The sequence below is a fragment of the Montipora capricornis genome, chromosome 6 (assembly GCF_036669925.1).
Source record: "Montipora capricornis isolate CH-2021 chromosome 6, ASM3666992v2, whole genome shotgun sequence".
NCBI lineage: Eukaryota > Metazoa > Cnidaria > Anthozoa > Scleractinia > Acroporidae > Montipora > Montipora capricornis.
In genome coordinates, this window is record NC_090888.1 from 28,939,164 (window position 1) to 28,953,490 (window position 14,327).

General features: G+C 38.0%; 1 protein-coding gene and 1 pseudogene across 1 annotated transcript; one reads left to right on the forward strand and one right to left on the reverse strand.

Moving 5' to 3' along the window:
• Positions 1–1,368: 1,368 nt before the first annotated feature.
• On the reverse strand, positions 1,369–7,392 carry LOC138053556 (uncharacterized). Its single transcript, XM_068900177.1, has 6 exons — positions 6,967–7,392; positions 4,360–4,421; positions 3,459–3,553; positions 3,248–3,348; positions 2,744–2,919; positions 1,369–1,711 (listed from the first exon to the last, which is right to left on the reverse strand). The coding sequence occupies exons 1-6, from the start codon at positions 7,390–7,392 to the stop codon at positions 1,369–1,371; spliced, it is 1,203 nt and encodes a 400-aa protein (XP_068756278.1).
• Positions 7,393–7,597: 205 nt separating this feature from the next.
• On the forward strand, positions 7,598–14,120 carry LOC138053557 (uncharacterized; annotated as a pseudogene).
• The last annotated feature ends 207 nt before the right edge of the window (positions 14,121–14,327 follow it).

Sequence of the window (14,327 nt, forward strand, 5' to 3'; positions counted from 1 at the left end):
TTCACTGCGTAAAATATGCTGTATACGGACCCTTACTTGGGGCGTATACAGTCAGTATACATTGTGGTATACGGTAAGTATAAGGATGTGCAAGGTCTGTATAATAACCAGTATACGTCAGGGTATGCCAAGAAAATAGCAGGACCGTATACATATGTAGCATAATTCCTTATATTTCAGTATACATGTCAGTATACATTATGTATACTGTGTGAGTCATAAGGTATACTGGAATTGTATAGCAGGTATGTATACGGATTCTAATACTCTTTGGTGGATTCCTTATAGTTCAGGGTTCATATCAGTATATACTGCGAAAAGAAGGATATATACTGGGAGCGCCTACTGTGTTCCGGACTCATATTTTTTTTGTTTTTACTCCTTGCATTCAGGACACTGCTTTTTATTCTCAAATGTAATATAGACATTATAATGTTACCCAACCTCCCACAATCCGAAATATAAATGGAATCTTGGGACCTAAATAGAGGGATAAAGGATGTTCAAGGCCGTGTAGATGTAGCGAGAGAGGTGTTAGGCCCGTTGAGACTAGATGACCGTTCAACCACACCTTGTCCGGGCACTAAACTGGAAGTTGTTCAGACACCCCAGTTCTAACAATGCAATTATTTCTTTCTTCGTCCACTTTGCACCGGCCACCGTTGTCGTGACTGAAACGCAGGGAAGCAGGGGAGAAAGCTAGGGAACTGAAGAATGCGTGTTCAGACAAGTACCCGTTCCTGGTAACGGGCACCTAATCTGAACGGGGCCTTAGAAAAAGAGAAAAGAGCGCATTGCCTAAACTATGAATGTAGAAGATAAGCAAGTTTTTTAAATGAATGAAATATTTTGCTTTATTTATATCAAATAGCACCTTTCGTCACAGAAACATCATGAAATATAGAAATCCAACTGTAATGTTGTATTCAACCTAATTTACCATCATTTCAAAATCTTATTATAAACATGATGAAAGGAGAAACCTAAATGTCTTTTTTTTTAAGAAACAAACTGCACCTATTACAAGAAGCCTAACGTTCCATGTCTTTGTGAAATCATACAATGAAAAATTAACAAATCTAATTTCCTATCTCTTTGTGAAATGTGCAATGAACCCTAGTAAAACTAGGCTAATTTTCTGTCTCTTCCCATTCAGTATCCTCTCCTGAACTTTCGCCATCTTCCGCTTCCTCTTCCCTCATGTTGTCATCTTCCTCCTCTTCGAATCTGCATCGTTTCTGCCAATGAAAGTTGACGTTGTTTAACTCATTGAACCATAATGAAGTTATTTTAAATTGTTAACTAGAGCGCAAATCAAATTCGACTTATATTTTTTGTTGTTTTGTGCATTGTTTGTTTAATTAATTTCTAATAGAAGCCATAGTCGATAAATAAATCATGCCACTTTCCTGTTTTTGAAGAGAGATTTATGGAAAAAGAACGTCGAAGGCCGGCCGGCCGGCTAGATAAGATATATATCGACGTCCTTTTATCTTTTTTTTTGTTTTCAGTAGTCAAGTGCATGAAACATTTAACATACCTCTGCGCCTCCTCCTTTCTTTGTTCAAGGAGGGCCTTCCACTCATCGGAAAGTGCCCACTTGGGCGTACCGTTTGGAGGCTCTTTTTCCGATTTCTCCCCTTGTCTTGCGTTTGTTCTCTTCCATCGCTTGTTTACTGAGCTCTCAGCTTTTTGGTATCTCTTATCGAGTCTAAAGAAAAGAGAAATACGTTCATATGACCACAGCAACGATAACGAAATTAGCCTGCAGAATAAAGTTGTTTAAGAAGCCTAACAAAAACAACAACAACAACAATCTTTATATTTTCTTAACTTAAGCAAGCTAGAGCCAATCTAGGCACTGGGGTGAATAGTTGTTTTAGTATATACAAAACAGTGAGATAATATACACCACAAAAAATTAATTTGGATGTTTTCTTCACTTGTCACGGATGCAAATCGGGACGCCATTTTTTCCTGAGTTGCTCGCAGGTAAATAGCACAGGATATCCGGAGTTTGACGAGCCAATCAGCGCGCGAGTTCAATGCTATCCACTGTTTTAGTATATACTAATGCTGATTAGTAAAATCCAACTAGTGGTCTATTGTCAATGCTGCGTTCTGATTGGTTGAGCTACTAATAGGCTATTTGTTATAGCCCACCAGTAGCGAAAGCGCCGGCCATATTTGTAATGTTTTGGTCGCAGAAAAGGATTAAAGTCTAGCTTTAACTAGCGAAAGATGTTTTGTCTCGATATTTTTTTGACCAGCTAGTTGGATTTTACTAAAACAATTATTCCTCTCGCCCTCTTGGCCTCAGAGTCAAGCCTTATCGGGTAGCGCGGTGAATATAACACCGAATTCTTATATTCACTGCTGAAAATTATATTAATTATTCATATTTAAACGCAGAAGACGTTTACAATAAGTAAAGAATAACAATAAATAAAATTTTAAATTAAAAGCTGTTATCCCTTGGACATTACCTTGGAAATAATCACGTATATATCTTCTCATTCCAGAGTTTTGCGCCTACTGGTATTCTTTAAAAAGCATTTTCTGTATTTCGCTTGATCGTTTTACTATGTAGAAATTGTCTGGGATAGCCAGGTAACCGTAGCGCAGCGAGTGTTGTGAGAATGGCCTATTACTACTATTTCTACTGTTTGCAATTCTTCTCAATAGTTAAGTTGATACAGGACTTTTCGTTTTCCTTTTTATTGTATTTTTCAGTATTACTTACTTGTTTAGAAAGTGAGTCAGCAATTGACTTCTGTAACTAGGGGGCCTTGAAACCCATCCCTCTTCACCTTCACTACTGTTAGCATCATCGTCCGTAGACATGTGTTCTTTCGTCAATTTTGAAAAGGCGTGGGCCTCCTTTTCATCCTTTACCTGGCACTTTCTCCTTTCGTATTTCTATGGCAAAAAAGGAAAGCTTGTCTTTAGTACGGATTGACTAAGATGACGTAGTTATAGAAGGATGTAAAGACGGTTTGGATAAATATACGTATATACATGTACCGTAAGAAAAGGAGTATTGATATGTTTCACAGGAAAGAGGAAAGCTTTTCAAACGAAACAAAAAAATGCACTATAAAAAAAACGGCAAATAAATGTCATGTTTGAACTTGACAGCATGTGCCCTAATGTGTAGGATAAAGTAATAGTTACGTCATGGGCAGACGGAATGAGTAACTTTGTAGAGTTCTTTTCGTGCGCGGACAGATGTAAAAATATCGCTTACCCTCTCTTTTCTAAGGTTTATTCTCTTCTTCATTCTAATCTCGTCAGTAATTTTTCCCAAGGCACTTCTGCGGATGTGTTCATGGTACTTTTTGGCTGTTTCTGCAAAGAAACAAGGAATTTGTTAGTCCAAGTAGGTGTCATTTTTTCAAGTTTACAATAGTGATTGAACTTTGCAGACTTGCTGTACTGTATGCTGCATTGTTACCTACTTTCAACAACAGCTCTGGCAAATCCTCTTCCCGGTTGGCGACAAAGCTCTTCTACAATAAGCTGAGTGACCTTTTTGTTGTGAACACTGCTGACCCTACAATGGTGAAAAAAGTATTAGATTGTCTACAGTACAGTACCAGCGGCGTAGGAAATATTTCCGTACGAAACAAAATATTGACAATTTTTATTTTGGGGAGACAATCGAGGAAACCTATTTTTCTTACCCCTTTCCCATTAATTTATATTTCATTTCATGTAGTGCCTGTTACATACTGTAAAACTATTGAATGAGCTGGAAATTCAGAGTGCGTAATCAAGTTGTGATGATTGAGAGAAGATTATAACGCACCTATGCAAGGATTTCTTTCTAACTGTGCAGGTTATTTGGTTGGAATTTTTTTAAATTACTGCTCAAAGAACAAAAACGCTGGGCCAAATGACATTAAATTAACCGACAGCGCGCAAGAGTCGATTACTTGGCGGGAAAACAGAAGAGTTGATGCCGGTACCCGAAAACGTACAAGAGTCGAGAGTAACCTAACGGCCGATTTACACGGTACGATTTTTGTCGCATGCGACAACGGCTTACGACAGGCCCGCGACATGACTTACAATTGTTGTGTACGTCAGGAAAAATGTCGTAGCATTTTAAAACATGTTTTAAAACGCTGCGGCAATTGTAAGTCATGTCGTACATGTAGGCCCGTCGTGAGCTTGTCGCATGCGACAAAAATCGTGCCGTGTAAATCGGCCCTAAGGGTGCGTTCGATTGACCCTATTCCGGAATAAGAATACGGAGAGTGATGAGAACGTTATGTTGAAATATAGTATGAACGTAAGCTACTTAAAAAATTACCTGCCGATTGAACAATGGTTCAAGTTTTTAAAAGAATTACTCACACTTCCTTTCCTCTGTACTGCTTGGTGGTATCTCTGCTGTTGTGCAGCTTGTGAACTTCCTCCTAAAAACAGACGACCAAATACAAGCTGTGAAACTGAGAAAAATGTTGTAAACTGATAACGAGGCAAAATTAATTCATGGAAAAGCGTGTGTTATCCTTACTCTATTAACTTTGGCTCCGTAAACTACGTTTGTAAAGTAGACTTGGTTCAGTTAAGACTCGTTTTTCATATGATCGCAGACAATCGCGGATCGTTGAGGAAGTTGCGCGAATTTTGCTGGCCAGTCACTCAGAACGAAGCAATGCAAATGCAAAACAAACGCATATTTACTTTCATAGGCTTAATATGGCTGTTTTTACAGTTCAGCCTTCATTGCAGTAGTGTTCGTTTCAGAGCGCGCAGAAACGAGGCATGCGAGTCAACATTCGACCAGATATATAGAAGTCAGAAGAGTAAGAGATTTAGCGCGCGAAATGCGAGAAAATTATTAATAAGTTCCTATCCAGAATTTACGTTTTTCTCAGAAGACAAACTACGGTCGTTGAATGGAAAGCAGCCCTCAATAGTTGCGTACATTTGAGGTTGTTATTTTTTTAAGGTCTCGTCACAGGTTTGATAAGTTCAGGAGCTATTGCTAGAGAGTTTTTGCAGTTAGGGTTATATTGGTATCGTCAGCGAACATTCTCAGGGAAGCCTCGCGGAGTCAATTAGTAAGAACTATAATATACAATAAAAAAAGGAAGGGACTTAATATGCTGCCTTGCGGAACCCCACAAGTAATAATGCGAGGAGATGACAATCTTCCATTTACATTACATCTTTGGGTCCGATTGTGTAGGCGCGATTGAAACCAAATGATAGTTGCCTGGTCGGCCCCAAAGTATGAGATCATGCGGAAAATGATTTCATGGTCGATGGTGTCGAATAGCTTTTTAAGGTCAATGAAAACGACTCCATTCAGGAAGCCATTGTCGATGTTAACATACCCGCTATTTGTCGGCTCACAAGCAAAGCTTTGAGGGTTCTATGTAAGGAACGCAACCCTGACTGGTAAGTTGATAGCAGTTTATTATCATTTTAGGTAATGATAAAGTTGGTCATAGACAAGTTTTCCAAGCACTTTTGAGGCTAGCGGGATAACGGAGATCAGGCGATAATTATCTAGGTCTGATTTTAAGCCTTTTGTAAAGATCGATGTCACCGTAGCCAATTTCCATTCAGTTGGATAGATTCCCGTGAGGATTGATTTTGTGAGTATGTCTGTTAGTGAGGGTGCAACAATACTAGCTGCCATTTTTAATAACTTACTAGGGATCTTGTCAAGTTCAGTGGTTTTCTTTTCTTCGACTTTTTCAACAGGTTGAGAACAATGTCGACACTCGGAGTTTTTAGAGAAAACGAATTATCGGAGGGCGACAACAATGATGGAAAATAACAAAGGAAAACCGCAATATATAGAAAATCGCAGACACCGCTGGTTGAAAATAATTTACCTCAAAATCGATAGCTTGAAAAAATCAGAATAATCATTGTTAGAATAGGACTACGTGCGTTTGGTTTGAGAACCTAATGTAGAAAAAATTAAGGTTAAAAAAAAAGAACGCTTTTTTAATTCAAAACTACATCCAAGAAGCATCAAAATGATGTTTATGTCATTGTCATAGCATAAATACTGGCAAAACAAGAACGTTATAAAAAAAACTGACACCTGGAAAGTATGACGAAACTTTAACACATCCATATACCATTACTCGAAAAAAACGAAAGAAACAGCCAAGAAGCAAGAAATCACAATGACCTTCGATAAGAACTTCTTGTGTTGACCCGAAAGCCAGACTTTTAAGACTTGGGCTCAACTGTAGAAACGCATCCCATGAGATGCGGCAATCACAGTCACGTTTTCTAGAAACAAAAGCTTCCGCGACCGTTTGGCGCTGCTCTAACATAAAACGTACAGAAACAGGAAGTGAACGTTTCGCATGCCTGGTCAGTGGTCTCTCCCACGTTCTCAAACTAATCGTCTCTACTAGGTCCTCTACTAGTCAAAAAATACTTAACAATAGAAATGAGGTGGTGTGAAGACAAGTTAAACAGCAAAACAGTTGACTTCCGGTTGCCATCATCGCGCGCCTAAGCTCTCTATATTTCCTCCGACTAAAATGTGCAATAAAAACTTTGCTTTGCGACTGTTTGCGATCATATGAAAACCTTCTTTGCAATCTTTTGAGATCTGCAATCCGCGATCGTTTGCGATCTTATGGAAACCAAGATTTAGGCTGTGCTTCCATAACAAAAGTGTCAGCTGCATTTTTAATCAAAAAAAATTTCTCACCTGGGTAACAACGCCAAAGGATCACAGATTTGAATTTTTAACTTACGTTTTAAGATCTAAAACAGATTTTAGCCCTAAAGCCTTGAAAATGTAATCATTTACCATTTTTACTCAACGACGCGATCATGTCGGCTTAGCGGTAAACCTTTCATTTTAAGTTGGAACGATCTAAGTTGGAATCAATGAGACTGATTGCGTGCAGCGTGACCCAACACCGGTTTCCGGTGTTTCGAAGTTACTGAGCCATTCATTACGATAACAAGTATACTTACTTGAACGACAAGAGATGATTTAGGCCTCTTTCTCTTTTTTGCGCGTCCATTACCACTGCTAGACTCATCAGCGTCTTCCAGATCGGTGCGTGATAAAGTCTTCACTTTGTCGTCAAGGGCATTTACTTTGTCTGTCAGCTTTTCGATCCGCTCGTTTGAACTTTTCACGGACTGTAGAAGTTCCTCTACGGTTCTTTGGCAGGCTGCAAGACCAGCGATTACTTGTTGCATCGTTTCCCGGTTCTCTCGTGAGGACAATGGAGTAGAGTCGCTAGACCGGTTAGCAGAACTTGACGAAGATTGATTCAATCTGTTGTTAATAGAACTTGCTCTCGAACTTGAACTGCTCGAACAGGTCGGAGTTGAAGGCGCTGAATAAAAATTGCTAGCTCTACCGCGGTTTAACGAGCTGAAAGTTTGAGACATGTTTGCGAAATCAAACAAGACTACGATAGGAGCACGCTTAACTGAAAAATACGGTTTCGTGATAAATCCGTAATACCATTGATTTCCCGCCACAAGCCCATCATTCAAAGCTGCCGCTTCAGCTATGTAGCCAGGCCTCCCTACCTCTGTTTATTCCAACTTTTCTTCTCGATGTCATCTACAGTGTAACTTAGAAAAGTGATTAATGGCTCCTACATGTAACAAGTCTCCCACAAATCATAAAAGTGCACATAGTTCGACAACGAAAAAGCGATTGTGCGAACATTGTGATCGTTTAGTCTCAATCCGGACTTACAATGCACACAAACGAAGGAAGACAACAGTGATAACAGGTAAAGCGCATGTCTTATATTGATCAACAAAGTGTTGTTTGTGTTTGATCTGCTCTCCCATCTATAAAAGCTGCGGCTGTATTTAACCAGATTTAACATTAAGCTTATTTTTCGCTTATAGATACACCCAATGTATTGCAAAGGCAAGATATCGATTTCCATTCTGATTCAAGTGACCTGGAATTTCACTATTCAAGTGATGAATACCCTGAATCCCCTGCAAAATTTGCTGGGCTTTCCACTGAAAATCCAGAAGACCTCGGTAAGCTTTTCATCAGCATATATAAGCTTGAGTTTTCTGCTTTCTAAGTATACATGAATTATCATGCAGGTAGACAATGAAAGTAATTAGAATTACCATGTAGAGAGTATATTTTGGTACTGCAGCTGAGGGTTTTCACTAGTCAGACTGATGGAAAAAGATTAAAATCTTTTCGATTGCATGTATTGGTTTCATTCATTAATTTTGCCTGATACATTGTATAAACCTGGTAAACAAAAACATACAAGAAAGTTACTGTCTCTGGAAAGCAAAGGAAAGGAACTTTAGGTGTCTAGTTGTTTTAGTGCTGGAGCACTAATTGAGGATACCATAAACTGAAATTAATTTTTTGTTCCTTTTTTTTTGGGGGGGGGGGGGGGGGGGGGGAAACGAGAGTACCCGGAGAAAACCTCTTGGTGCAGAGTAGAGAACCAACAAACTAAACGCATGACTCTAGGAATGGAACCAGGGCCACATTGGTGGGAGACGAGTGCTCTCACCACTGCGCCATCCCTGCACCCCCAAACTGAAAAGTCTTGGAAGTGCCACTGCTACTTGTTGAAATTATAAAAACTGAAAGCAGTGAAACAATTTGATGGACCTAAAGTCGCAATCAATTGCAGAATCGATTTTATTCTTTGAATGATTTAATCAAGTGAGGATGGCGTTCAATAATCAATGACCATCGAAATCACAAAAAATAACAAATTAAATTATTCACCAATTATCAGCATCATTGTATTCTTTAATATGGGTGAGCATTGATTGTCATCTGAGTTTCATTGATTGTCAAAGCTTTAATATCTGAATAAAATTATTATCTGCGGTGTATGTATAAGTGCTTATAATAATTTTTTGCTAGTAATAACGGAAGGTTGAGTGCATGTGAGATGGCGACTCCGGAATCAAAACATTTGGTCCCTCTTGTTCACTCAAAATGATTTGACTAGAATGTGAGAATTTATTTCCTATTTATTAATTTTTATGTTAGATGTGTCAGTGGATGATTGTAATTCTGCTGCCGAGTCAACAGACAGTGTGGAAGACTTTTATGTAAGTCAACCTTACATTTACTTATTTCTTTATTGATTGATTTTAAAGAAGGATGTTTCATATATTGATGGTTCTTGCACAGCTGCAATAGTTGATACATCCAAAGTCAATTTTGCTCTTTTGATTTTTAGCTCTGGTTACAGTTTGGCTTTAAGTATAGCTTTAATTTACTATATAAATTATTGTGATTGGCTGCTGATGTTTGACTTGAGTGCATTTCCTTTTAACTCATCAAGTCAATGCAAAACCAGTCACAAAATTTGTATGTGGAGAATATATGTACAGTGTATGCCCTTGTATGTATTATGGAAGCTACAGTATGAATTGAGAATGATTCGAACTTACCTCAATAGAAGTATAGCTGGTTTGGATAAAAACATAGTGTACAGTGTAGAAGAAAAAAATGGTGTCTAACGTGACTGAAGTCATGCTCATAATAATTATTTTTGTCAAGATCCGTTGCTATTTGAATGTGGATGAAAAAAATAAAACAAGGGTAAAATTTGTCAACCAAAATTAGTCTGGCAACCTAAAATTGTTTGGTTAGTCACCATTTGGTTTCTTTTAAAGAAGAAAATTAATTTCAGACCCTGGCCCAAGTTAAAATATTAATTAAGGACAGCAAAATATTTGGGTCATAAATTATGCATTTTTTAGTTTCTAGTTTAGTTATTGAACATCTTTTATTGAACATTTGTCCCAGGAAGAAACTGATGATGAGGCAGAATTGCAGTTTGAAAACCTGATGACGTCATCTGATGAGGATAATGCTGCTAATGAGAATGAGTCTGTGCTATCCAAGAAATCATCTTTATTGAGCACTTCACTCATCAAACTTGTAATTATTTTCATTATGACTTTAAAAATCATGCATAACTTACCAGATGCTGCAGTGAGCACTTTGTTTTGTTTTTTGAAAAGGCTGCTGGAACTTTTCTCAAGGTTGCTTCATTGTAGTAAACTCAAACTAATATCAGACCTGCTGCCTAAGTCACTGTATATGGTAAGGAACTTTTTAGGAGTAAATAGGGATGACTTTGAAAAGTTCATTGTTTGTCCAAAGTGCAGTTCATGTTATAAATCTGAGGAATGTGTACGTACTCTGGTAAATGGAAGAAAGAAGGGTGAGCGTTGCAGTTTTGTAGAGTTTCCACGCCATCCACAAAGAGCTCAGAGAAAACCATGTGGAGCATCTCTATTTAAAACTACACGTTCAAAACATGGAGAGCTGACTTTAAAAGCAAAGAGGGTTTTCTGCTACCGTTCAGTGAAGAAAACCCTTCAAGAATTCCTTAAACGGCCTGGATTTGCTGATAAATGTGAGCAGTATAAAAAGCACCCTCGGGATATCAACCTTCTTGGAGATGTGTATGATGGAAGGGTCTGGAAAAATTTCAAGAATGGAAAAGGAGAGCCTTTCTTTGATGCCCCTAACACTTTCGGATGTATGTTGAATCTTGATTGGTTTCAGCCATACAAGGATTCTGTATACAGTGTTGGGGTGATTTATTTAAGTTTTCTGAACTTGCCACCACAGGAAAGAAATAAAGAAGAAAACATTGCAGTTGTAGGGATTATTCCTGGCCCACAGGAACCAAGCAGAGATGTGAATCCATTTTTGGACCCTCTGGTGAATGAGCTATTGGACTTCTGGGATGGCGTTTGGTTGGATTGCCCCTCAACTGGACCCAAATTTTGTCAGCTAGCTGTACTTTGTGTCAGCTGTGACATTCCTGCATCTCGCAAACTTTGTGGTTTCTTAGGATTCTCTGCAAGAAAAGGTTGCAACAAGTGTATCAAGGAGTTTCATAGATGATCATTTGGAGAGAAACAAGATTTCTCAGGATTCGATCGAGATAGCTGGAATTTGCGTACTAACACTGAGCATAGAGAGCATGTATGGAGGGTACGAAACACAGTAACATCAAAGAAAGGACGTGACACAAAGGAGAGTGCCTATGGTGTGCGATTCTCATCCTTGATTTACCTTCCATATTTTGATTTTATTTCTTTTGTTGTCATTGATCCTATGCACAACTTGATGCTGGGCACAACAAGAAAAATGCTTAAGGTGTGGAAGGAGTTAAACTTGCTGGATGAAAAAGACTTTAAAGTGCTTCAAAAGCGAGTAAACAAGCTCAAAGTTCCTTCTAGTATTGGAAGAATTCCATCAAAGATTGCATCCAGCTTTAAAGGCTTTACTGCTGACCAGTTTAAGAACTGGGCATTGGTATTTTCAACCTTTGCTCTAAAGGACGTTTTACCAGATAGACATCTCCAATGCTGGAAATTATTTGTGAAGGCTTGTCACATACTGTGTTCAACAGTTATCAACACTTCTGAAGTAAAACTTGCAGATGAGCTCCTCGTCAAGTTTTGCAGAACTGTTGAAGACTTGTATGGTACATCTGTTGTGACGCCAAACATGCATCTTCATTGCCATTTATGTGAATGCATTCTTGACTTTGGTCCTGTCTATGGCTTCTGGTGTTTTTCGTTTGAACGTTACAATGGCATTTTGGGTGCTATGCATGTGAACAACCACCAGATTGAAGTGCAACTTATGAGGAAATTTATTGAGCGGCAGCAAGTAAGGAACATGTCTTGGCCAATTGAGTTTGTTGGATTTAAAGAGATGTTAGTGTCTGTAGACAGTGGCTCATTGGCAATGACAAAGAAGAAGGCAATGACGCCAGATGAGTACAGAAAGAGTATCCAGCTTAAAGCTAGTACTGGAACAGACCTTTTTCATTTGTCTTTCCTTGACAACCATTTCATTCGAGTGTCGTCTCCAGTCAAGGAAATTTACATGAGTGATAATGAAGTTGAATCCTTGACAAAAATGTACACTTTTCTGCATAAAGAAGATTGTATTGTTTATGTTCCCAAATTGTGTTGCCAGTTCTCTCAGCTGCAGCTGTACGAACAGAAACTTGACTCCAGGTATTCACGAAGTGAACGATCTACTTGTATAATGGCTCGATGGTATGGTTCCAGTGGATTAGACACAACTTCAGAAGATCTAAGGCCAGGTGGGTTTCTGTGATAAGTGAAGGTATTATGTAAGTAAGTAAGTAATGTCGCGATTGATTGATAGGACAAACATACGTGTCCTATTTACATAGCATTTTTTTTTGCAGTGGGCTCCGACATCAGCATACTAAGGGCGCCGATGGCAGCCGCTATCAGTCCATTTATGAGCCCACTGAACCCTCACAACCCAAGATGAGTGATGATGTAAGTGATGAAGATAGACCACAACACCGGGAACCACGTCCCCTACTCTTTTCGAATAGTGTGTGGGTTCTTTAACGTCCCACAGAGTTATATGTGAACAAGGTTTGTGAGACGGGACCTCCGGTTTATTGTCCTTATCCGAGAAGACTTGAAAGTCTAATCATTTGCAGATGTCATTACAAAGACAGCACTTTCTCCTCAGTTATTTAAAGACCCTGAGTGTTGGTCCGGCCGGAGTTGAACTCACGACCTCCCGCGTGACAGCCCGGTGCTTAACCAACTGAGCCACCGGTGCGCGGTACTGCTCTCTAGTCTTGCATGCTTTGTACAATAAAAGTATGATTGAAAACCTATCAAAGAAGGTTTCTGAATTATTTCTTTTATTCTTGAACCTTTATCATATCAAAGTGCATGTTCTTTTTGTTTGTTTTGATTTTACGTTTACTTTTATATTGTCTAGTTTATTTTCTTTTGAACCTTTGGATTGGGAATATTGTTACAGTGTAGTTTACTTTTGATTAAAGGTGAAGAAATGCACGAACAGTGTCATTATAATATATTCTAAATAGGTTTTTTTTTTCACTGTTGAAGTAACAAAGTCATAAACTTGCAGGTTTGTGACCATTATTGACAGTACTATCACATCAGTAAATTTAAGTCATATTAATTGTGAAAAAATACAGTTTTGAAAGTCCAGGTAGACAGGCTCATTTCTCTTTTTTAGAACTGTTATAAATACATGTAATTCATTGGCACAAAAGTGATTTGTAAGGGAAACCAAACTAGAAAATGATACAGTGTAGCCTATTAGTTCTTATCAAAATAATGTACCTACCATACCAATATTTTTTCTTTCTTTTGCAGGGATTATACAATACTTCTTCAAACACACTGTGACTGTCCAGTCCTCTAATGGTGCAACTTTGGACCTCCCATACACCTTTGCTTGTGTTCACTGGTATAAAGTTCATCCACATGCAAGGTTTTATTTTGGTTTACCAATTCAAGTGTGTCTGCCCTCATTTGAAGCTGAATCAGTGGCAGCTTTCATTCCTGTCTCAAGAATTGATAGTGTTTGTGTTGTAGCTGAGTTAAATTATAACTTAAGAACTCCTAATGGTAAAGAAAACATTGTTGTTGTTGTTCCTCTTAATGTTAAGTCACACTTGTGAAGGATTTGGTTAGTAATGCCTTTGTATTTTCTTCATTAAATCCCAAGGGTTTTCAAAGAAATCTTGGTTGCACTCATGCAATTTGAAGACTTTCACAAATGCCATATACGTGGGTTTTATTTTCATTACTTGTGAAATACTAGAGCTCAACAGAAAGTAATCCACAAATAATTCTTTAGATATACTGTAATTATATGTATCACTCATTTGCAAAAACTAAAGGTGAAAGTATAAAATAAGAAAAAATTGTCTTAACATCCAAATAGGCTTTACAATTATTGCATGTTTTTGTTAATGTTTTTGGTAGGCTGCTGGGCATCCTAAAATGGTTCTCATTATACCTTATTATTTTTATTATCTTTCCCCTTCCCCTTCTCCTTGCCCATAACCTTAGCTGTGAAGTACTCCACTGGATTTTAAATTGTCAGTGACAATAGATACCCAATGATTGCCAGATTTTTTTCTGGTTTTTAGTTAGCTTTTTTTTTGCTAATGTTGTTCATACTGTAGAAATATTTTGCTTCATAAGACTTATTTAGCAGAGCATCTCTGACTGTTCTGTTATACAATACTGCATTAACCATTGCATAACACTAGATTTCTTTGTTATCAAGAACCGGTTATTGCAAGATATATATTAAGCCCGGCATACCCAACCAGTGATAATAAGTCATCGATTACTACACTATAAAATCGATATAATCGATAATCATCAATCGATTTATATAAATTTGTCTTATTAATGGCTGAAAATCGATAGTCACAATTGAAGATCTCTTAATTGCTATTGATATCTATTGATCAATTGTAATTGGCAGCCAATTATTTATGATCGATGAAAATCGACGAAAGTCCATA